General features: G+C 36.5%; 1 protein-coding gene across 1 annotated transcript in view; it reads right to left on the bottom strand.

Moving 5' to 3' along the window:
* Window positions 1-25,579, bottom strand: part of TRDN (triadin) — a 377,023-nt gene that overhangs the window by 4,617 nt on the left and 346,827 nt on the right. Inside the window, exons 37-38 of the mRNA XM_007446048.1 lie at window positions 24,350-24,373; window positions 117-155 (exon numbers count right to left, since the gene is read on the bottom strand). Of these exons, the coding sequence (XP_007446110.1) occupies window positions 117-155; window positions 24,350-24,373 (63 nt within the window). The remainder of the gene's footprint in view (window positions 1-116; window positions 156-24,349; window positions 24,374-25,579) is intronic.

Below are 25,579 nucleotides of genomic sequence, written 5' to 3'. Positions count from 1 at the left end.
CCTCTAAACATTGCTTAAAGCTGAAAACCACATCAAGAATAGTTCAATAAAACAGACAGAAAAAATATTGCAGACTTAAGAGAAAACTCATAGTGAACTGAAGATAACAATCTTACCTTTAGCTTTCGTTGAAGCTGGTATATCTTCAGAATCTTCTCCTAGAGAGTAAAGAAAGACATATCAATTCATGATCTATTTCTCAGATTTCCCAAAGAGGAAATGTTGTATTTAAAGGTTTTTAAGAGATAGTCTCTTAATCTATAAACTCAGCATGAAGTGTCTCTAAGAATATAAGAACTTTGTGACAAATAAGGCAACTTCTCTGACTTGGGCAGAGGGTGGGGAGGAAATAGATGTTGTGCCAGGACTGTGGTCAGCAGGCCAGCGAAGTCTGGCTAGGGCAAGGAGAGCTTGCAGTGACCCTCCCAAACATGCTTGTCCTCCTCTGACTCCTAAAACTGCTTCCCGAAACCACAATCACTTTTGGAATTTTGGGAATTTGAGGTAAATAAATTCATACACATATGGCAGATCAAGAGGAAAATCTCCGCCCATGTATTTTATTAGCTGACTTCTGACAACCGTAAAGGCAATGAAAAGGCATTAAAAGCTGAACAACAACAACAATAAAAAAGCTGAACAAAACTCAAATATATAAATGATGACTCTTGAAGTAAGTCAGAAAGGAAAAGACAAATACTATATGCTAACACATATATATGGAATTTAAGAAAAAAAAAATGTCATGAAGAACCTAGGGGTAAGACAGGAATAAAGACACAGACCTACTGGAGAACGGACTTGAGGATATGGGGAGGGGGAAGGGTAAGCTGTGACAGGGCGAGAGAGAGGCATGCACATATATACACTAACAAACGGAAGGTAGATAGCTAGTGGGAAGCAGCCGCATGGCACAGGGATATTGGCTCGGTGCTTTGTGACCGCCTGGAGGGGTGGGATAGGGAGGGTGGGAGGGAGGGAGACGCAAGAGGGAAGAGATATGGGAACATATGTATATGTATAACTGATTCACTCTGTTATAAAGCAGAAACTAACACACCATTGTTAAGCAATTATATACCCCAATAAAGATGTTAAAAAATAAATAAATAAAATAAAAATAAATAAATAAATAAATAAATGATGACTCTTCAGGTGCATTAGGTATATCGCTTGGTCTTTTGTGTAGTCTACTTAAAAGGTACATAGTGGAATAATGCGGGAGTAATTTTAAGTCGGAGATCATTCTAATACAATATAATTAAATGATCTTTAAATTTTTATATCAATTTTTTAGCACTTGTCATGATTGGAAAGAGGATCATTTTTGTATTGTTTATTCAGATTTTGCATACCAGCTGTCCACAAATACAAAAGGGGTAAAATAGGTTAGTATACAAATTTTCTCTAATAGGGAAGAAATGTGACCTTCAGGAAGAGATGTTACTATGTAAAAGAACAAAATAGGAAAAAGAAACAAAATTGCTAGCATTTTTTATGTTGAATTATTAAAGTTTCAACCTGATTAGTTTTTAAAATATTTAAATACAGGCTTAACTCAATTAAATACTGAATTAAGTGACCTAAAACTGTCCTATCAACAATTATAAATCAGGGAATGATTAAATGATATTTTTAAGTAAAATAATACTTATTTTTTAAAAGATATCAGTTCTTAGATGAATCAAGTAATAACTATATTTAATTGTATAGTCAAAATCTGCTAATTTCTATGAAGGATGTTTACAAAATTAAAATGTTACAAGGTCCTGGTACAAGAAATATATATTTTACTTTTGTAGGTAATAGCACACTTAAAACTAAGGCACCTATTCTCTGGATCTATTTGTTACTCCTAGGGAAATAAATATGGATAGAATAACAACCTTAGCTTCCTCTCTTTTGCAAAATCAGTATTCTGAACCAGAGTAAACTAGCAACAGGTGATAAAATCTGGCAAGAACGGAGTCACACGTCAATCACTCAGGCTAACTAGGAGAACAGAGGCACAAGGTAAACTGTAAGCCTAGGGCAATTGCCGTAGACATGCAATCTCTGTGTAAGCAACTTAACAGTAACAGTTTACTGATCTAGGAATACTTCATGAGATTGTCACTACTCAGAATACAAAAAATGGAGAAAAGCACTAAATACATTTACTCCTGTAACTTGTGCCTTGATCAGGCAAGTGGTGGTTTGGACAAAATACTTGACTCTGAATGGATACAGTCATTATTATAAAAGAAGTATGAAAATGTGCCAGGGGAATTTTGAGTGACTTGCTTTTGGGGGAGGGGTAGTTAGAAAGACTATGAAGAAAGACTAGATCCAGCAAAGGACAGAGGATAGTTGAGGAGCACGGTAAACGCTGAGGACGGTAGGAGAACCACATCTGGAAAGGTTGGATAGGATTGTCATGTGCAAGGTGTTTATAAATCAGGCTGAATTGTCTCTATTTAATGTCACGGCAAATGAAGGTTGTTCAAGAGAGAAATAATATTTTAGATGTACTTAGTAAAAATAAGGCTAGAACATAAGAGAATGGATTCAGAGAAAGAAATTGGGAATGCATTTTAATAGTCAACCTAGAAACCATGATTTCTGCAACTAGGAGTCACTGAAGGAGTTGAGAGTAAATGAGGCTTTCTATGCAGAGTTAAATAGAATTGGGCATGTGTGAGTGAAAGTGATGAATACAATAAGGGATAGCACCATCCACTATTTGAGTTTGGAGGAAGGTAGTGGTGCCATTCCCAGCAAGGAGGGAAACCTAAGAGGCACTTATTAGCTGGGGATCATGAAAAGTTTCATTTTCTTTGAGTTCAGTTGTGGTGTTGGCCAGCCATGAAATTGCAAATGTCTAGAAAGAAGCAAGACAGAGAAGGCAAGATGTCTAGAAAAGTTTAGAATTGATATGTATTGAGTTAATGGACAAAACTAGGAGAGTTGAGGCATCACTTTCTTTTTTTGGCTGTGTTGGGTCTTCATTGCTGCACACGGGCTTTCTCTAGTTGTGGAGAGTGGGGGCTAGTCTTCGTTGTGGTGTGCAGGCTTCTCATTGTGGTGGCTTCTCTTGTTGCGGAGCATGAACTCTAGGCGTGCGGGCTTCAGTAGTTGTGGCTCGCGGGCTCTAGAGCGCAGGCTCAGTAGTTGTGGCGCAAAGGCTTAGTTGCTCTGTGGCATGTGGGATCTTCCCAGGCTTGAACCCGTGTCCCCTGCATTGGCAGGTGGATTCTTAAACACTGCGCCACCAGGGAAGTCCTGAGACATCACTTTTAATAATGGCAATAATAGTTAATATTTCCTAACACTTACCACATGCTGGATCCTATTAAGTAATTTCACATGTATAGCACATTCAATCCCTACAATACCTCTCTGAGGTAGGTGATCTTATTTAAAATCTCCTGTATAGACAGAGTAGAGAGGGGTTAAGTGCTGCCCAAGGTCATAAAATGAGTGAGTGGCAGGGCTAGAGCATGAATCCCAACTTGCCTGAGTCAGATCCACTTGAATGAGGATTTACATTTATGGCACAAAGAGAGCACCTATAATGTGCCATCAGTTGTACTAAGCACAAATAGTAACACATTTCACCTCCTCAGCAAATCTGTGAGGAGGGTACTATTATTATTCCCATTTTACAGAAGGGATAATTGAAGGATAGAAAGTCAAGGTCCCAGAGCTAGTAAGTGGGGAAATCAGGATTCATACTCAAGCATTTGGGTTCCAGAGACTGTGTTGTTAACCACTATGCCATTCTACCTTTTGAGAATGGCCCTCTAAACTTAGTATTCTCTGATTCCAGAACCTATGCATTATATTGCTCAACAAGTATCTGCCAGCATGCTCAGACAGAGTCAAAGTTACACATGAGCCATGCACTTGTGTAGAGCAGAGATAAAACAGTGTTCCTCTAAGCATGGCCCTCTGCTCTTCCAATAATCTGTTTTCCTTAAGTGTGGACGAATACAAGAGTTACTTAGTTGCCTTTGGAAATGGTAATGACAATGAAGAGGAAAGTATAATATCTGTTCTGTTTGTGTAGCCACTATAAGTAATGTAGGCAATCATATTCCAAATAATGAAGAATAAAAATGTATTATCTTGAGTTTCAAATTGTAGACTCCATCCTATACTTACATAGAAACTTAGATTCCAAAGGAATCATAAATATCAGGAAATCCAACCGTCCATCTAAAGCAGATGTGTCCACTGTAGCAGAGTCATTGAACAAATGGGAGTTCTTGTCTGTGTGGCTACGATTTTGATCTTTTGAACATGTTGATGTTATGGGCTGGCATTTGTATAGCTCTTTATTCTCACTGAATTGGAGCTATAGACACAAGTTTTTAAGAGCTATTAGTTTGGGGAGACCTTCAAGATGGCGGTGGAGTAAGACGTGGAGATCGCCTTCCTCCCCACAAATACACCACAAATACATCTACATGTGGAACAACGCCTACAGAACACCTACTGAATGCTGGCAGAAGACTTCCTGAAAGGCAAGAAACTCCCCATGTACCTGGCTAGGTAGGGCAAAAGAAAAAAAAAAAGAGAGACAAAAGAATAGGGACGGGACCTGCACCAGTGGGAGGGAGCTGTGAAGGAGGAAAGGTTTCCACACACTAGAAGCCCCTTCGCGGGCGGAGACTGCGGGTGGCGGAGGGGGAAGGTTCGGAGCCGCAGAGCAGAGCGCAGCAACAGGGGTGCGGAGGGCAAAGCGGAGAGATTCCCGCACAAAGGATTGGTGCCAACCAGCACTCACCAGCCTGAGAGGTTTGTTTGCTCACCTGCCAGGGCGGGTGGGGCTGGGAGCTGAGGCTCGGGCTTCAGAGGTAGGATCGCAGGGAGAGGACTGGGGTTGGCGGCGTGAGCACAGCCTGCAGGGGGTTAGTGCGCCACGGCTAGCTGGGAGGGAGTCTGAGAAAAAGTCTGGAGCTGCCTAAGAGGCAAGAGACCATTGTTTTGGGGTGCTCGAGGAGAGGGGATTAAGAGTGCCGCCTAAACGAGCTCCAGGGACGGTGCAAGTCGTGGCTATCAGCGCGGACCCCAGAGACAGGCATGAGACACTAAGGCCGCTGCTGTCGCCACCAAGAAGCCTGTGTGCAAGCACAGGTCACTATCCACACTTCCTCTCCCAGGAGCCTGTGCAGCCCGCCACTGCCAGGGTCCCGTGATCCAGGGACAACTTCCCCAGGAGAACGAACGGCGTGCCTCAGGCTGGTGCAATGTCACGCCGGCCTCTGCCACCGCGGGCTCGCCCCTCATCCATACCCCTCCCTCCCCCCGCCCAGCCTGAGTGAGCCAGAGCCCCCAAATCAGCTGCTCCTTTAACCCCGTCCTGTCTGAGCGGGAACAGACGCCCTCAGGCGACCTACACGCAGAGACGGGGCCAAATCCAAAGCTGAACCCCAGGAGCTGTGCGAACAAAGAAGAGAAAGTGAAATCTCTCCAGCAGCCTCAGGAGCAGAGGATTAAATCTCCACAGTCAACTTGCTGTACCCTGCATCTCTGGAATACCTGAATAGACAACGAATCATCCCAAAATTGAGGCGGTGGAATTTGGGAGCAACTGTAGACGTATGTGTATGCTTCTTTGTGTGAGTTTGTCTGTATAGCTTTTTGTTTACCATTTGTCCTAGGGTTCTGTCTGTCTGTCTGTTTGTTTCTGGTTTTGCTTTTTTTTTTAGTATAGCTTTTAGCACATGTTATCATTGGTGGATTTGTTTTTTGATTTGGTAGCTCTCTTCTTTATTTCTTTCTTTTTTATTTATTACATTTACATTTTTAACAATTTTTTAATAACTTTATTATTTTTTTCTTTCTTTCTTTCTTCCTTCCTCCCTCCCTCCCTCCCCTCTCTCTCTTTCTTTCTTGCTTCCTTTCTTTCTTTTCTTTCTTTCTTTCTTTCCTTATATTTCCTCCCTTTCTCCTGACCTGTGTGGCTGACAGGGTCTTGGTGCTCCAACCAGGGGTCACGCCTGTGCCTCTGAGGTGGAACAGCCAAGTTCAGGACATTGGTCCACCAGAGACCTCCCAGCTCCATGTAATATCAAACAGTGAAAGCTCTCCCAGAGATCTCCATCTCAACGCTAAGACCCAGCTCCACTCAATGACCAGCAAGCTACAGTGCTGGACACCCTATGCCAAACAACCAGCAAGACAGGAACACAACCCCACCCATTAGCAGAGAGGCTGCCTAAAATCATAATAAGGTCATAAACACCCCAAAAGACACCACCTGATGTGGTGCTTCCCACAAGAAATACAAGATCCAGCCTTACCCACCAGAACACAGGCACTAGTCTCCTCCACCAGGAATCCTACACAACCCATGGAACCAACCTTACCCACTGGGGGCAGACACCAAAAACAATGGGAACTACAAACCTGCAGCCTGTGAAAAGGAAACCCCAAACACAGTAAGTTACGCAAAATGAGAAGACAGAGAAAAACACAGCAGATGAAGGAGCAAGGTAAAACCCCAGCAGATCAAACAAATGAAGAGGAAATAAGCAGTCTACCTGAAAAAGAATTCAGAGTAATGATAGTAAAGATGATACAAAATCTTGGAAAAAGAATGGAGAAAATACAAGAAACGTTTAACAAGCATCTAGAAGAACTAAAGTGCAAACAAACTGATGAACAACACAATAAATAAAATTAAAAATTCTCTAGAAAGATCAATAGCAGAATAACTGAGACAGAAGAACGGATAAGTGACCTGGAAGAAAAAATAGTGGAAATAACTACTGCAGAGCAGAATAAAGAAAAAAGAATGAAAAGAATTGAGGACAGTCTCAGAGACCTCTGGGACAACATTAAATGCACCAACATTCAAATTATAGGGGTCCCAGAAGAAGCAGAGTATAAGAAAGGGACTGAGAAAATATTTGAAGAGATTATATTTGAAAACTTCCCTAATATGAGAAAGGAAATAGTTAATCAAGTCAAGGAAGCACTGAAAGTCCCATACAGGATAAATCCAAGGAGAAACAGGACAACACACATATTAATCAAACTATCAAAAATTAAATACAAAGAAAAAATATTAAAAGCAGCAAGGGAAAAACAACAAATAACACAAAAGGGAATCCTTATAAGGTTAACAGCTGATCTTTCAACAGAAACCCTGCAAGCCAGAAGGGAGTGGCAGGACATATTTAAAGTGATGAAGGATAAAAACCTACAACCAAGATTACTCTACCCAGCAAGGATTTCATTCAGATTTGATGGAGAAATTAAAACCTTTACAGACAAGCAAAAGCTAAGAGAATTCAGCACCACCAAACCAGCGTTAAAACAAATGCTAAAGGAATTTCTCTGGGCAGGAAACACAAGAGAAGGAAAAGGCCTACAATAACAAACCCAAAACAATTAAGAAAATGGTAATAGCAACATACATATCGATAACTACCTTAAATGTAAATGTATTAAATGCTCCAACCAAGACATAAACCAGCTGAATGGATACAAAACAAGACCCTTATATATGCTGTCTACAAGAGACCCACTTCAGACCTAGGGACACATACAGACTGAAAGTGAGGGGATGGGAAAAGATATTCCATGCAATGGAAACCAAAAGAAAGCTGGAGTAGCAATTCTCATATCAGACAAAATAGACTTTAAAATACAGACTATTACAAGAGACAAAGAAGGGCACTACATAATGATCAAAGGATCAATCCAAGAAGAAGATATAACAATTGTAAATATTTATGCACCTAACATAGCAGCACCTCAATAAATAAGGCAAATGCTAATAGCCATAAAAGGGGAAATTGACAGTGACACAATCATATTAGGGGACTTTAACACCCCACTTTCACCAATAACAGATCATCCAAAATGAAAATAAATAAGGAAACACAAGCTTTAAATGATACATTAAACTACATGGAGTTAATTGATATTTATAGGACATTCCATCCAAAAAGAACAGAATACACATTCTTCTCAAGTGCTCATGGAACATTCCCCAGGATAGATCATGTCTTGGGTCACAAATCAAGCCTTGGTAAATTTACAAAAATTGAAATCGTATCAAGTATCTTTTCTGACCACAGTGCTATGAGACTACATATCAATTACAGGAAAAAATCTGCAAAAACTACAAACAGATGAAGGCTAAACAATACACTACTAAATAATCAAGAGATCACTGAAGAAATCAAAGAGGAAATCAAAAAATACCTAGAATAAAAGGACAATGAAAACACAACAACCCAAAACCAATGGGATGCAGCAAAGCAGTTCTAAGAGGGAAGTTTATAGCAATACAATCCTAAATTAGGAAAGAAGAAACATCTCAAATAAAGAACCTAAACTTACACCTAAAGCAATTAGAGAAAGAAGAAACAAAAAACCCCAAAGTTAGCAGAAGGAAAGAAATCATAAAGATCAGATCAGAAATTAATGAAAAAGAAATGAAGGAAACTATAGCAAAGATCAATAAAACTAAAAGCTGGTTCTTTGAGAAGATAAACAAAATTGATAAACCATTAGCCAGACTCATCAAGAAAAAAAGGGAGAAGACTCAAATCAATAGAATTAGAAATGAAAAAGGAGAAGTAACAACTGACACTGCAGAAATACAAAGGATCATGAGAGATTACTACAAGCAACTATATGCCAAGAAAATGGACAACCTGGGAGAAATGGACAAATTCTTAGAAATGCACAAACTTCCATGACTGAACCAAGAAGAAATAGAAAATATGAACAGACCAATCCCAAGCACTGAAATTGAAACTGTGATTTAAAATCTTCCAACAAACAAAAGCCCAGGACCAGATGGCTTCACAGGCGAATTCTATCAAACATTTAGAGAAGAGCTAACACCTATCCTTCTCAAACTCTTCCAAAATATAGCAAAGGTAGGAATACTCCTAAACTCATTCTATGAGGCCACCATCGCCCTGATACCAAAACCACAAAGATGTCACAAAGAAAGAAAACTACAGACCAATATCACTGATGGACATAGATGCAAAAATCCTCAACAAAATACTAGCAAATAGAATCCAACAGCACATTAAAAGGATCATACACCATGAACAAGTGGGATATATCCCAGGAATGCAAGGATTCTTCAATATATGCAAATCAATCAATATGATACACCATATTAACAAATCGAAGGAGAAAAACCATATGATCATCTCAATAGATGCAGAGAAAGCTTTTTACAAACTTCAACACCCATTTATGATAAAATCCCTCCAGAAAGTAGGCATAGAGGGAACTTTCCTCAACATAATAAAGGCCATATATGACAAACCCACAGCCAACGTTGTCCTCAATGGTGAAAAACTGAAAGCATTTCCACTAGTATCAGGAACAAGACAAGGTTTCCCACTCTCACCAGTATTATTCAACATAGTTTTGGAAGTTTTAGCAACAGCAATCAGAGAAGAAAAAGAAATAAAAGGAATCCAAATTGGAAACGAGGAAGTAAAGTTGTCACTGTTTGCAGATGACATGATACTATACATAGAGAATCCTAAAGATGTTACCAGAAAACTACTAGAGCTAATCAATGAATTTGGTCAAGTAGCACAATAGAAAATTAATGCACAGAAATCTCTTGCATTCTTATACACTAATGATGAAATACCCGAACGTGAGATTAAGAAAACACTCCCATTTACCAGTGCAACAAAAAGAATAAAATATCTCGGAATAAACCTACCTAAGGAGACAAAAGACCTGTATGCAGAAAATTATGACACTGATGAAAGAAGTTAAAGATGATACAAATAGATGGAGAGATATACCATGTTCTTGGATTGGAACAATCAAAATTGTGAAAATGACTCTACTACCCAAAGCAATCTACAAATTCAATGCAATCCCTATTAAACTACCACTGGAATTTTTCACAGAACTGGAACAAAAAATTTCACAATTTGTATGGAAACACAAAAGACCCTGAATAGCCAAAGCAATATTGAGAAAGAAAAATGGAGCTGGAGGAATCAGGCTCCCTGACTTCAGACTATACTACAAAGCTACAATAATCAAGACAGTATGGTACTGGCCCAAAAACAGAAATATAGCTCAATGGAACAGGATAGAAAGCCCAGAGATAAACCCACACACCTATGGTCACCTTATCTTTGATAAAGGAGGCAAGAATATACAATGGAGAAAGAGAGCCTCTTCAATAAGTGGTGCTGAGAAAACAGGACAGCTACATATAAAAGAATGAAATTAGAACCCTCCCTAACACCATATACAAAAATAAACTCACAATGGATTAAAGACCTAAATGTAAGGCCAGACACTCTAATACTCTTAGAGGAAAACATAGGCAGAACACCCCATGACATAAATCACAGCAAGATCCTTTTTGACCCACCTCCTAGAGAAATGGAAATAAAAACAAAAATAAACAAATGTGACCTAATGAAATTTCAAAGCTTTTGCACAGCAAAGGAAACCATAAACAAGACCAAAAGACAACCCTCAGAATGGGAGAAAATATTTGCAAGTGAAGCAACTGAAAAAGGATTAATCTCCAATATTTACAAGCAGCTCATGCAGCTCAATGTCAAAAAAACAAACAACTCAATCCAAAAATGGCAGAACACCTAAATAGGCCTTTCTCCAAAGAAGATATACAAATTGCCAACAAACACATGAAAGAATGCTCAGCATCATTAATCATTAGAGAAATGCAAATCAATACAAAATGAGATATCGTCTCACACCGGTCAGAATGGCCATCATCAAAAAATCTACAAACAATAAATGCTGGAGAGGGTGTGGAGAAAAGGGAACCCTCTTGCACTGTTGGTGGGAATGTAAATTAATACAGCCACTATGGAGAACAGTATGGAGGTTCCTTAAAAAACTAAAAATAGAACTACCATACGACCCAGCTCTCCCACTACTGGGCATATACCCTGAGAAATCCATAATTCAAAAAGAGTCGTGGGCTTCCCTGGTGGCGCAGTGGTTGGGAGTCCGCCTGCCAGTGCAGGGGACATGGTTTCGTGCCCCGGTCCGGGAAGATCCCACATGCCGTGGAGCGGCTGGGCCCGTGAGCCATGGCCGCTTGAGCCTGAGCGTCTGGAGCCTATGCTCCGTAACGGAAGAGGCCACAGCGGTGAGAGGCCCGCGTACCCCAAAAAAAAAAAAAAAAAAAAATAGAGTCGTGTACCAAAATGTTCATTGCAGCTCTATTTACAATAGCCAGGACATATATACAATGGAATGTTACTCAGCCATAAAGAGAAACGAAAGTGAGTTATTTGTAGTGAGGTGGATGGACGTACAGTCTGTCATACAGAGTGAAGTAAGTCAGAAAGAGAAAAACAAGTACCGTATGTTAACACATATATATCGAATCTAAAAAAAAAAAAATGGTCATGAAGAACCTAGGGACAAGATGGGAATGAAGACACAGACCTACTAGAGAATGGACTTGAGGATATGGGGAGGGGGAAGGGTAAGCTGGGACAAAGTGAGAGGGTGGCATGGACATATATACACTACCAAACGTAAAGTGGATGGCTGGTGGGAAGCAGCACAGGGAGATCAGGTCGGTGCTTTGTGACCACCTAGAGGGGTGGATTAGGGAGGGTGGGAGGGAGGGAGATGCAAGAAGGAAGAGATATGGGGACATATAAAGAAAGAAAAATTTAAAAAAATTTAAAAAGAGCACTATTTCCAGAAATTGTTAGGTTTAATTTTCAGATTGCGTGGAATTAAAGCCTGAAGAGGTGGTGAAGAATTGGTGGGAAACTTAGTTCAGAAGTGTGGCTGTAAATGAAAGCAGAACCAAAGCACAAGAGCTTCAGTAACTGAAGTGGTAAGAGACATTTTATACAAGGGAATCATCTGAAGATATTTGTCAGCAGGGGGAAGAGGATCTCTTAGAGTAAGAACTGAAGATGTGGGATTGAGGGAGCAGGGGAGGCAAGAAAGGATGGAGTCAAGGAGGAACATGGAGTGATAAATCTTGGGAGAAGCAACGCTTCTTCACCTGAGCATGAGAGGGTAGTGGTGGGTAAAAAAGGGAAAAGATTAAAAGAGATTGTAATTTGGAGAGAAGGACAATTTTAAAGAATCCACATTGATAGCATAGATTGTTAAATTTATTTTTCTTATTTTTACAGATAACATTTTCCTGTGTAGTGCCCAGTTTGCTCTGCATTCTCTTAGCAAACAGGATAAATAAATAAAAACTACCTAAATAATTCATGTGTATGTACCAGCAGTTACTGCATGTTTATTTCTACTGGCAGTCTATTCTAATTTGTGCAGAGTTTCAGGAAGTACTCACAGGTAAGCATCTAGGATCCTTAGGCACAGACACAAAAGTAACTTAGCATGGATTTTTGTATTCTTCCTCACTCTTCTTACTTTATCTAATTCACAGCATCACCTTGTGTCTGCAGAAATACTGAAAGCTCCAAATTATTTTCTCAGCTGAGTTTTTGATAGATTATCTGTAAATAGCCTGATATAATATTATAGTCTAAGAGTTTATGTTTTTTCAAGACATCCTAAGAATCTATAGTAGTTCAAAGCAACAGTTGACAGCCAGTCTATTTTAGCTGTCAGGTGTGAAATGCTCCTTCTATACATTCTATTATTTAAAATGATCATGAGTTTTAAAGAAAATTAACTGCTACACTGAGCAATCTCCACAGATTCTTGGAATTGTCTGCAGGGAGTAATAAAGTATGCAGAGACAATTCACATTTGGACTTTTGCACACAGTGAAGCCAAGGGTATTCAATAAAGTATGTAATCCTTTCTGAGTGTCTGTCCTGTCACTCTAACGATAAGATACAACTGTTTTGAGGGCAATGTCAGAACAACTTACCATCACCAGTAAATGAACGTGGCCACATTGCTGGTACCCGAAGACTAATAATAGACAGTGACAAACATTTTACGAACTATGCCTTATACACAGACTTTCTCTAGGATCTAGCAGAAGGTGTAATCACAGGGGATGAGCACTGCAGCTAGTGCCTATTTAGAAGGCTTCGGCCAAAAGTAAGTGCTCCATTTTTTTTTTTCTCCTGGAACAAAATCTCCATGAATTTAATCACCCATTTTCTAAAAAAGTAGGATTGTTTTAAGTCCACCCCAAAATAAGTGAGATTTTTAAATTATTATTTTATCTCATTGTTTCATCCATTTTGACACAAAATCTTATAAGCAAAGCCTATCTCTAACAAGGGAAGTAACCCATTTTCATCATTATCACCATCATTATCATCATCATCCTCACAGATAGCAATTAATGATCACTTACTATGCACCAGTCACTTATGCACTCTTTTTTATCTTACTTCATCTTCCCAAAATTTCAATTAAGTAATTTTATTATCATTATTCACATTGAAAAAAAATAAGGCTACTAAGCACAAAGATGTTAAGCAATTTACCGAAGGTTTTAAGTCATGATGGGAACCCAATCCATCTGAAACCAGTTTCCCTGTTATCAGCCACTACCCTATGAGGACTTTTGTAATTCTACCATGTATTCATTGCTAATTTGTTTTTAACAAAAACTACACTGATGTTAGTGTCCATCAACATTCCATTGCAGCAAGTGATATCCAATAAGATTCCATTTCACCAAGGGGCCTCCAATAAAAAAGGGAGTCAGTCATTTTATCCTGAATTAAGTTTTCATCTATATACCACAAGGAGGCATGTTTTCCTTTTTCAAAGGTTTGTGTCTTTATGTATTAACTGAGGATGAGGATGGTTTGGTTTGAAAGAAGATTAAATTGAAGATTCTATGATTAAGATTGTCTAAAATTTTAATAACAAATTTAATTGTATACAGCTGTCTGGAACGAGGCTATGAGATATTTTACTTTTTAATTTAGAAAAGTAAGGCATGAACCTTGGTTAAAACAAGATTTGTGGGGCTTCCTTGGTGGCGCAGTGGTTGAGAGTCTGCCTACCGACACAGGGGACGCGGGTTCGTGCCCTGGTCCAGGAGGATCCCACATGCCGCGGAGCAGCTGGGCCCGTGGGCCATGGCCGCTGAGCCTGCGCGTCAGGAGCCTGTGCTCCGCAGTGGGAGGGGCCACAATAGTGAGAGGCCCGCGTACCGCAAAAAAAACAACAAAAAACCCCCGAGATTTGTGGCTGACGTTAAAAAGACTCATAGGCACTAATATTTCTGATACTATGGTAGACAATAACGACAACTACAAAATCACATTTTTTGTTGTAGTGCTGGATTCAGAGGAAGTAAAGGAATTTCCAAACAGTATCCTCCCTCCTGCTCCAGGAAGGGGACAAAACCCTGCTGATACACGAAAAGTGAAGTCATCCTGAGGACAAGTGATTATATTAAAACTGGAACTCAAAAACTAAGTGTACAAGGAGTAAAGTGGGGGTGCAGGGGCTAAGCACCCTTATTAGGTCAGAGACAGTGGGATGAACATATGACTGTCTCAGGGGCTCCTGAGAAGACAGCAGTTCTCAGATGTCCTCCAAATCCCACCATAAAAACAGATAGCAAAGGCCATGGACAATATTTATTACAAAATGGAGTGAACCCTAAAGCACTTGTGAATGGGGACAATTGGCCAGTCAAACACCCACCAGGTATCAGTGTTTGCAGAAAAGGAAGCAGGAGGAAACAATGGGGATTCTGAGATACCTGAAAATAGGGAACCCTACTACAGTCAACAGATATTTTCTGAAAAGTGAGTCAGAACAACTTGAGATCATCAGTTGAAACTGGGAGGGACTTTGCCCAGTCATTAGCAGAGAGCACAAAGTGTTCACCATCAGGTCTGAGTGCTGATGCCATCAGGTACCCTATGACCTTGAGAAACTGATGAGCCAGTGTTGACTTTCAAGACAGGACCCCTCAAATGGTAAGAAGCTGCTAGGAGTGGAAAAAGTTGAGCAGGACAGGGACAATAGAGACAAAGAAAGATAAGGTCAGATAAAAATGAGGGAAAGAAAAATAAATAGGACCTCATAATCAAAGTCCCAAACACAGAAAAGACCATCATGAGTAACAGTCTGAAAAAGCAACAAACAACAAATTTATATCACAAAGTACTTCAAATATTGAGATTTTCAAATTCAAAATTTAATATGTATGAAATGTTTTAAGAAATAGAATATAAATTTATAAATAAGAACAAGCAATAGGAGATTGTGAAAATAACAAATAAGATTTGAAAAGTAACTTATAATAAAAATATAACATATAAAAGCTCATTGGATTACTTCAAATAATATAGGGCTCAAAATATAATTAGTGAATATATATATATATTAGAACTGATTAAATTCTAATCAGAATAAATATGGCATAGAGACACAAGGAGATGAAAAATTTGAAAGTGTTGTTAAGAGAGAACAAATTATACACATACATAACAGATTCCTAATCAGCAGTAGGAAATAAATTAAGACACCATATTTGAAGAAATAATGGCTATGAATCCCCCAAATTGGTAAAAAAAAAAAAAAATTGTGTCCTGGAAGCACTTCACAATAAAAAGAAGCTCTTGTTCCAATAAACTACAGTGAAACTGTAGCAGATAAAAGGCAAAGAGAAAATATATTTAAAGAAGCCAACTCTATTTACAATAGCCCAGAGATGGAAACAACCTAAGTGTCCATCATCGGATGAATGGATAAAGAAGATGTGGCACATATATACAATGGAATATTACTCAGCCATAAAAAGAAACGAAATTGAGCTATTTGTAATGAGGTGCATGGACCTAGACTCTGTCATACAGAGTGAAGTAAGTCAGAAAGAGAAAGACAAATACCGTATGCTAACACATATATATGGAATTTAAGAAAAAAAAATGTCATGAAGAACCTAGGGGTAAGACAGGAATAAAGACACAGACCTACTAGAGAATGGACTTGAGGAAATGGGGAGGGGGAAGGGTAAGCTGTGACAAAACAAGAGAGTGGCATGGACATATATACACTACCAAACGTAAGGTAGATAGCTGGTGGGAAGAAGCTGCATAGCACAGGGAGATCAGCTCGGTGCTTTGTGACTGCCTGGAGGGGTGGGATAGGGAGGGTGGGAGGGAGGGAGATGCAAGAGGGAAGAGATATGGGGACATATGTATATGTATAACTGATTCACTTTGTTATTAAGCAGAAACTAACACACCATTGTAAAGCAATTATACTCCAATAAAGATGTAAAAAAAAAAATTCTGATAAAATACTAACCAAAAGAAATCTGGACTAATTATAATATCAGACATACTACACTTAAAAAAAGATCCCTATATGGAATACAGAAGTTATCATATAAAGATGAATGTTCAGTTCACCGGAAAGATATAATTAAACTAGTATAAAACTTATAAAACAGTTCTTAACATAAAAACTGAAAAAACTATAGGCATAAGCTGATAACTTTCCATCATAGTAGGAGATTTCAATACAGTTTATTCAATTATTGATACTTCAAATATTCAAAAAATTAATGAAGATACAGAGTATCTTCACACACAAACTTGACTCAATGGATATAGAATTGTGCTTCCAACTATTAGAAAATGCACATTATTCTCAATAATATATGGAATATTTACTAAAGCAGATAATATATTAGTTCATAAGATAAGAGCTCAACACATTTCAAACAATACACCATTTTCTCTGAGCAATACACAATTAAGTTAGAAGTTGTTTATTATCTTTATAATTCCCATAGGTTTGGAAATTTTAAAGTATTTAAAATTCTAAAACTTCCATGTAATATAATAATTAAAAAATTACAATGGAATTAAAGAATTCTTAAAACTGAATGATAATGAAAATACTATATATATACAAGCTTGGGAGATGCTGTTGAAGTAGCACTTAAAGGGAAATTTATTGCTTGCCATATGTGTAGAAAGGGTAGAGACTAATGAAATAAACATACATATTAAGATGTTTAAAAATGAACACAAAAATCTTAAATAAATCAGAATCAAAGCAAATATCCATTAATAGTAGAATAGATTAAAATGTATTTATTCATAAAGTACTATACTCTACAGCAGTGAAAATGAATGAACTATAACTACACAGAAACACTGATGAATCTGAGAAGCATAACATTAAGTAAAAAATCTCAGAATATGTCTTATAATGTGAAATATATATGAACCGGTGATAAAATTAAGAAAAAAATCAAGAGAATTAAAAAAAAAACCCAAATTCAGTGTTTTAGTTACCTCTGCCAGGAATCAAGAGATGGGATGGGGAGAGTCCAAAGGTAGAGCCACATTATTTTTAGTATCTAGTTTTTAAATATACACATATACGTTATTTTGTTTATGTACAATATCAAATAATAAAATACTTTTAAAGAACAAACACTCATGGAAAAATTTGAGTTTGTGGAGTAGAAAAGTAAATGCAAATTCTAACAATTTGTATGCAAAGTTAAATTACAGAAAAGAATAATCATCTCTCTTGTTAAATCTTCATTTCCTGAGGAATTATTTTAGAAATGGGAAGGTCCTTTTTTTTCTCTTTCTGTTTTTAAGTATATAATCAATCTCTTGGCATAAACAATGAAAAAGGCAATTATAAAAATAATAATTTATTTAAATCAATGGAGCTGTCTTTTTTAAAAAATGGTCAAACAATTTTTATAGACCACAGGGAGAGATTTAATAGTCTTAAAACTTAAGTGTCTGCAATCTAGTATATTTGGGGGAAAATATTTTGGTCAACATTAGGCAAATCATTCAATATATAACTGGCATGATTAACACTATTTAAACTAATTCGTAAAACTAAGCAAATAATGTTTCAAGACTTTTTCTACAGCTGCATCTTAATCAGACTATTACGTTTTCTCATGCACTGCTAGAAATGTGACTGGCATATGTTGTGCAGTAACAAAATTGATTCACTTATTTGAAAGTTAAAATGTTGATATGTCACCATTAGTTAATTGCATATTATTTTTTATTAGCAACTTAATTAGCCTGAGATAACATAAATAATATGATTTAGTCATGAATTAACTCTTATGGGACTTTTAGGTTGGATTTGATCTCTTTAGACAAGGTCATTATTTTAATTGTTTATAAAAGGAAATTACAGATAATATCAACATAAAGCAAAGCATACTCTTTCTATGTTTAAGAATTTAAGAGAATTCATTTTTTTGCCACTAGATTATCATTTTATAATTCACTGACTCATTAATAGTTTCATGATTGTCTGAAAAAGTGAAATCTTCTTTCAAATGGCAAGAACATGCTTATTAGGAAATTCTGGCTTTCTAAAATTCTTAAAAAGTTTCAATCCTTGGACACATAATCAATAAAAAACAGGTTACACTTTTATTAATGACAAATGGTATACTTCGGTTATGTTTAATTATAATCTTTTAAAACAAGTCCTTAACCTAAGATATACCAAACATGTAAATTAGGAAAAAGACTATTAGCCTTTACATCCATAGACATGTTAATTTTACCTGTGCTTATTTAAATTTTCAGACAAATTTCCAAGGTAGCTGAATTTGATATCTAAAATATCCACCATACTTTAATATTGATGCAAATTATTTATTAATTTACCACATTTATACAAGAAAAAAATGCAGAACCAAAAAAATGAATGAGCATTTTAAAAGTTAGAAAGTATTAAAAAACAAATTGCAAATGTAAGCTACAAGGAAGTTGTCTAAAAAAATGGAAATCCTGACTAGTTCTCTGCTGGATGTGTTTGAAGTTTTATTAAAAAGTAATTAACTTCTATAACGGATTAAATTTATCAGTATAGCCTTAAAAAGTTAAATTCATTATTTTAATAGCAAAATTAGATCTCATGGAATTTATAATGATCCAAACCTGTCTATGCAGATAATTTTGGTGAGGTGCTAACAGTAAAATCCTCACTATTTACTATCAGAGAAAAATATTACAGAAAAAGATGTCAAAGTTAAATTTCAGCACAGAATCATCTCAAGAAATGTTCTTACTATGTCACTCCTTTTAAAATACTCATTTTGAGGGGCAAGCCAACCTAGCTTTACTTAAATGTTGACTATTAGATACTAAGAACAAAAGAACTATGGATTCCTATAAAATCTTTTTCCTTGATACCCCAATACCCACTGCGATAAATACATTGTCAGTGTCTCAGCTATGTCAAGAGCCTTGAAAATCTTCTAGGTGCAAACCTTCCCTTGGCACCATTTGCTTTTTAATAATGTATTTTCTCATTTCTTTGTTTTATTTCATGTATTCCTTTTGGGCAAGTTCCTGGGGAATGATGTTTTAGGATGTACAAGGTTTTTTTTTTCAAAGAAAAAGTTTTCCAAAGACTTAAAATATTAATATCAATAAGAAATGGTTGCACTGTTTAAAATTCAAGAATATGGATATTTCTTTTGCTTTTAATTTTTAAGGTAATAGATCTTAAATATAATACAATATCACGCCTCTTGATGTCTTCCTGCAAACTCCATGGAAAGGTAATTATTCATTATATATTTACCATATATACAAAGAAAAAATATAGAATGAAAATTAAATGACTATTTAGAAATAAGAAAGCTACATCCTTTGAAAAAGTAAATCCACAAAAACAGGCATTGATTAATCCATAATAGTTTGTGAATCATGAAAAATTTGATTTTGCAATGTAATTTTCACTGATGTAATAGAGAAATGTTATTGCATTGCTGATTCTTTTTTATCCCTATAATAAAACCCTAGGTATTTGAGAATCCAGTCCCCTGGGATGGTTTCAAGAATCTTAATCAGAGCAAGCCACGAGAATTCAGAAAGAGATACTGCCCCTCTCTTTTACAGCAGTCTTTTCCCACATATTAACAACCTCCCCCACCCCCACCAAAAAATCTGGAAATGAAGTACATTCTCTGTGCATTCAGCACCAAAGCAGAAAAAATGACCTATCAGAGGTGGAGGACCTGGTCCTGTTCAGAAGACAAGAGATACAGGCACTAGAGTAGAGAATGTGGTTGGAAGGAAGCAATGGGCTCAAAGCAGGAACTATTTCTTGAGCCTCCTTTAGCTAAAGACAATAAGTAACTGAAAAATAAATAAGAAGTCTGACAAAAGAAAAATTATATAATGTTGGAAAAGGGTTCAGGAAAAGAACAATGGCTCTTTACTTTAAATGATCTTTAGTATGTTCGATTTAATAAGTATCTGAGGCAGTTTTTGATAGTTGCCTCTAAAAAGGCATGTCAAAAAATATGTGCTATAAAAATATAATTTTCATATACTTAGAAACCAACTTATTAAAATGTATCATTCCATGATGCCCTGGACATTTATATCTTATTATCCATAAGAAGCAATATACTTTCTTCCTCACACCTTTCTCTTTTCAGTTACTACTCTTATTCTTACTACTTCTATTACTACTGTTCTTGTGAGATTAGACTTTCTGACAATTCCTTCACATTTCACTCCTTTATATAAAATAAACCACTGCCTTCTGTGGCAATAAGTCTAAAGTTTTTTGGCTTGCAGGTTCTCTACCTCATAATTTCACCCTACTTGTCCTTACTTTTCACTACTTTCTAACACAAGCCAAAGCAATATTAAGAAAGAAAAACTGAACTGGAGGAATCAGGCTCCCTGACTTCAGACTATACTACAAAGATACAGTAATTGAAACAGCATGGTACCAGCACAAAAACAGAAATAGAGATCAATGGAACAAGATAGGAAGCCCAGAAATAAACCCACACACAAATGGTCAATTAATCTATGACAAAGGAAGCAAGAATATACAATGGAGAAAAGACAGTCTCTTCAATAAGTGGTGCTGGGAAAACTGGACAGCTACATGTAAAAGAATGAAATTAGAACACTCCCTAACACCATATACAAAAATAAACTCACAATGGATTAAAGACCTAAATGTAAGGCCAGACACTCTAAAACTCTTAGAGGAAAACATAGGCAGAACACCCTATGACATAAATCACAACAAGTCCCTTTTTGACCCATCTCCTAGAGAAATGGAAATAAAAACAAAAATAAACAAATGGGACCTAATGAAACTTAAAAGTTTTTGTACAGCGAAGGAGACCATAAACAAGATGAAAAGACAACCCTCAGAATGGGAGAAAATATTCACTAATGAAGCAACTGACAAAGGATTAATCTGCAAAATTTACAAGCAGCTCATGCAGCTCAATATCAAAAAAACAAACAACCCAATCCAAAAATGGGCAGAAGACCTAAATAGACATTTTTCCAAAGAAGATATACAGATAGGCAACAAACACATGAAAGAATGCTCAACATCACTAATCATTAGAGAAATGCAAATCAAAACTACCTCACACTGGTCAGAATGGCCATCATCAAAAAGTCTACAAATAATAAATGATGGAAAGGGTGTGGAGAAAAGGGAACCCTCCTACACTGTTGGTGGGAATGTAAATTGGTACAGCCACTATGGAGAACAGTATGGAGCTTCCTTAAAAAACTAAAAATAAAAAAAATTTTTTTTAAACTAAAAATAGAGCTACCATATGATGCAGCAATCCTACTCCTTGTCATATATCTGGAGAAAAACATAATTCAAAAAGACACATGCACTCCAATGTTCATAGCAGCACTATTTACAATAGTAAAGACAGGTATTTTCAGCCAAGACACTGAAAAAACCTAAGGGTCCATCAACAGAAAAATGGATAAAGAAGATGTGGTATATATATACAATGGAATATTACTCAAACATAAAAAAGAATGAAATAATGCCATCTGCAGCAACATGGATGAACCCAGAGATTATCATACTAAGTGAAGTAAGCCAGACAAAGACAAATATATGATATTGCTTATATGTGGAATCTAAAAAATGGATACAAATTAACTTATTTACAAAACAGAAATAGACTCACAGACATAGAAAATAAACTTATGGTTACCAAAGGAGAAAGAGGGAGGAGGAATAAATTAGGAGTTTGGGATTAAAATATACACACTACTATATATAAAATAGATAACCAACAAGGACCTACTGTATAGCACAGGGAACTCTACTCAATATTTTGAAATAATATATAATGGAAGAGAATGTAAAAAAAAAAGTATATATGTATGTGTTGAAGCGAATCACTTTACTGTACACCTGAAACTAACACAACATTGTTAATCAACTATATTTCAAGAAAAATTTTTTAAAAACACAAGCCCTCAACTCCAGCCAACTCTTCCTTTGATTGCCTCTATATACTATGCTTGTTTGCCCACTGTGAAATAATAGAAATATATATATATTAGTCTTTGCTCCTAGTTCCTGGTATAAAGCTTGTAAATCCCTTGGAATTTCCTGGGTGACAGGAGAGTCTTTTGTTCTAATTTGGCAATGCTTGGTGGGCCTCTAGATAGGGGTTTGTCATCAGAAAGACCAAGCCAGATTAGAAATGTGGCACTTTCAGCCTCACACCCCACCCTCCAGGAAGGGGAGAGTGCTAGAGATTGAGTTAAGGATCCATCATGCCTATGTGATGAAGCCTCCATAAAAGTCCCAGAAGTACGAGGTTCAAGAATCTTCTGAGTTGCTGAAGACATCTACATGCCAGAAGGATGGTGCACCCCAACTCCATAGGGACAGAAGCTCCTGTGCTCAGACCCTTCCAGGTGTCATCCTGCATATCTCTTCATCAGGCTGTTCATTTGTATCCTTTATCATATCTTTTATTATATAATAAACTGGTAAACCTAAGTAAGCTTTCCCCTGAGTTCTGTGATCTGTTCTACCAAATAATTTAATACAAGGGAGGCATGTCATGGGAGAGTCTAATTTGTAGCCAAGTAGGACAGAAGTTGTGGATAACCAGGGGACCTACTATTTTTGACTGGCATCTGAATTTGAGGAGTAATCTCATGGAACTGAGTCCTTAACCTATGATATGCTAACTCCAGTTAGTATCAGAAATGAATTGAATTGTAGGACATCTAGCTGGTGTCACAGAGAATCACTTGGCGTGAAAACAATCCTACTTGCGTGGTGTCAGAAGTGTTAGGAGTGTGGTAGTAGCGTGAGAGTAATGGAGAAACACACAGGAGCAGTGAGTTTCTTTATACCCTCTTTTTCTAATTATCCAATCCTAACCATTTTTAAATACAAATCCTGGAGTTACCTCCTATATGAAGTCTGTCCTGACTACCTTTGGCTGTAGGGGAAGGGTACGGAGTGGGATAGTTTCAGAGGGCTTTCCTGAGCATGAAATATAAGCTTTGCTCTTGAATCAGTGAGACAATTCTGTACCCTTGTAATTATTTCCCTTTTTTTAAATGCCTGAAGCAAGTCCATGTGGGGCTCTATTACTTGCAGTCAAAGAAATTTGAATGAGATATATGGCAAGTACCACCTTTACCAATTGTCTTGTATTGTCCTCAGTACTCACTAAATGTTGAACACAGCAGAAGCACTCAAGAGACACTGAGATCTGCTCTGCCCAATGCAGTAGCCACTGACCACCTGGGCTATAAGGAATTGAAATGTGACTAGTACAAATTGAAATGTGACTTAAGTGTAAAATACACACACAATTTCAAAGGCTCAATTAAAATTATGTAAATTATCAATATACTTCTATATTGATTACATATTGAAATAATATTTATATATAGAATTAAATAAAATTATTAAAATTGTTTTTGCCTGTTTCTTTTTACCCTTTAAATGTGTCTACTTGAAAATTTAAAACTATACATGTGGCTCACATGACATTACATTATATAGCACTGATTTAAAATGATTTGTCTTCTTAAATCCAGAAACATGGGAAGGAAATTTGCTATTTCCCAGAATTTTAGAATTTATAGGGAAATTTATAGTTGTATCCTGTATAATTTGAGCTATCCACACCCAGATTGTGGCATTTCAGAGAGTATTTTCTGAGAGTTTGGTCTCTTTATGTTATATACAAGATTAGATCCATTCCTTACTATGTATTCTTCTCAGATACATAATTATAATTAAGCTAATGGGCATTAGAAAACAACAGCAAAGGAAACATTATTGCTCAACCATATGTGCTCTGTAGCAAATTTTTAAGGCAGAAGCAGGATTATTTATTCCATTCTACCTGAGTCACTGAAAAGACTGATGTATTGAATGCAAGTCACTTTAATCTTCAGGTTCAATAACATGTATTTCTGCTACAAGTTATCATTTCAAATAACGTAGTTTAGTTTTTTGAGTTTCAACATAAATAAGATGAAAAGTTATCAAATTCCTGTCAGAGGGTTTAGTATGAAATGACTCAATCTCTGAACACGTTAAAAAATAAATATTCCATGAATTTCAGCTTGAAATTCATACTGTGTGCCAAAGAGAATTTATCATCAATACAAGCAGTACTTACTTGATACTCTTGCAGGTTTTTCTGCTAAAAATAAAGAAAAAAAGTCTTGCTTAACTCAGGTAAAATGCAAAGAAGTTATACATCAATAGGCTATATAAATGTATCTAATATCTTTTGACTTTCTTCCTTATTGTTCAGGAGTTGGTGAAGAAATGTAACTCTCTATTGCCTGATAACATGGATCTTTGTAAGCTGTGACAAAGTGAGAGAGTGGCATGGACATATATACACTACCAAACGTAAAATAGATAGCTAGTGGGAAGCAGCTGCATAGCACAGGGAGATCAGCTCGGTGCTTTGTGACTGCCTGGAGGGGTGGGATAGGGAGGGTGGGAGGGGGGGAGATGCAAGAGGGAAGAGATATGGGGACATATGTATATGTATAACTGATTCACTTTGTTATAAAGCAGAAACTAACACCATTGTAAAGCAATTATATTCAAATAAAGATGTTAAAAAAAATGGATCTTTGAATAACTTAATCGCTTTTATGTGAGACATCAGAAAAGCTATTAATCATTGCAGGTTTCACAGCATATTTATGCTTTTTAAACACTCATTAAAATCAGCAGGATCTTTGTTAAATTGCTTTGGTTTAACTATAATTATACCTAACTCCAGTGAAATTGCTTTGTATGATGTAATTAATCTAAATATTTGCTTTACAGTTTCCAAATTCCATAAAATATATTATTGAGAATTATTTTCCTTTCACAGATGAATAAAGACAAATAACTACCCATTAGACTATAAAATATAAATCTTAAAAAGCAAAATGCAAAATCAGCTTAGTTTTTCATAGTCATTTATTTATTAGTTTCAATGAGGGATTATAATTCTTCAAATATGTTTTTCCATTAAACTGTATGAATGTAGGACAAAGATATAAAGTGGAATGATTGTCCCAAATACTATAGCAGACATTCTAACTTTCTGAAACAAAGAGGATTGGTAACATCTATATCCATTAACATTAGTCTCATTTAAAGGGCTAGGTTTGAAAATATAATTTTTAAGGAATCTGCATAACATGTTTTACTTTGAGACTTGTAGAGTTTCTGATATAAACCTAAGAATTACAAATTTAAAAAGTTAGGTTAATGCCAACAGAAAGGTTTATTTTTGTGGGGGGGATACTTATGTTTTCCGTGATATTACAGCAGCACATGTATAAAATTGCAAAACAAACAAAATAATTCATAAAAATGCTTTAGTAAAGCTAATGTTATA

Source organism: Lipotes vexillifer, unplaced genomic scaffold, assembly GCF_000442215.2.
Source record: "Lipotes vexillifer unplaced genomic scaffold, Lipotes_vexillifer_v1.1 scaffold368, whole genome shotgun sequence".
NCBI classification, from domain to species: Eukaryota; Metazoa; Chordata; class Mammalia; order Artiodactyla; family Lipotidae; genus Lipotes; species Lipotes vexillifer.
The sequence above is the reverse complement of the archived record's forward strand: the minus strand, read 5'-3'. Positions and strand labels throughout refer to the sequence as shown.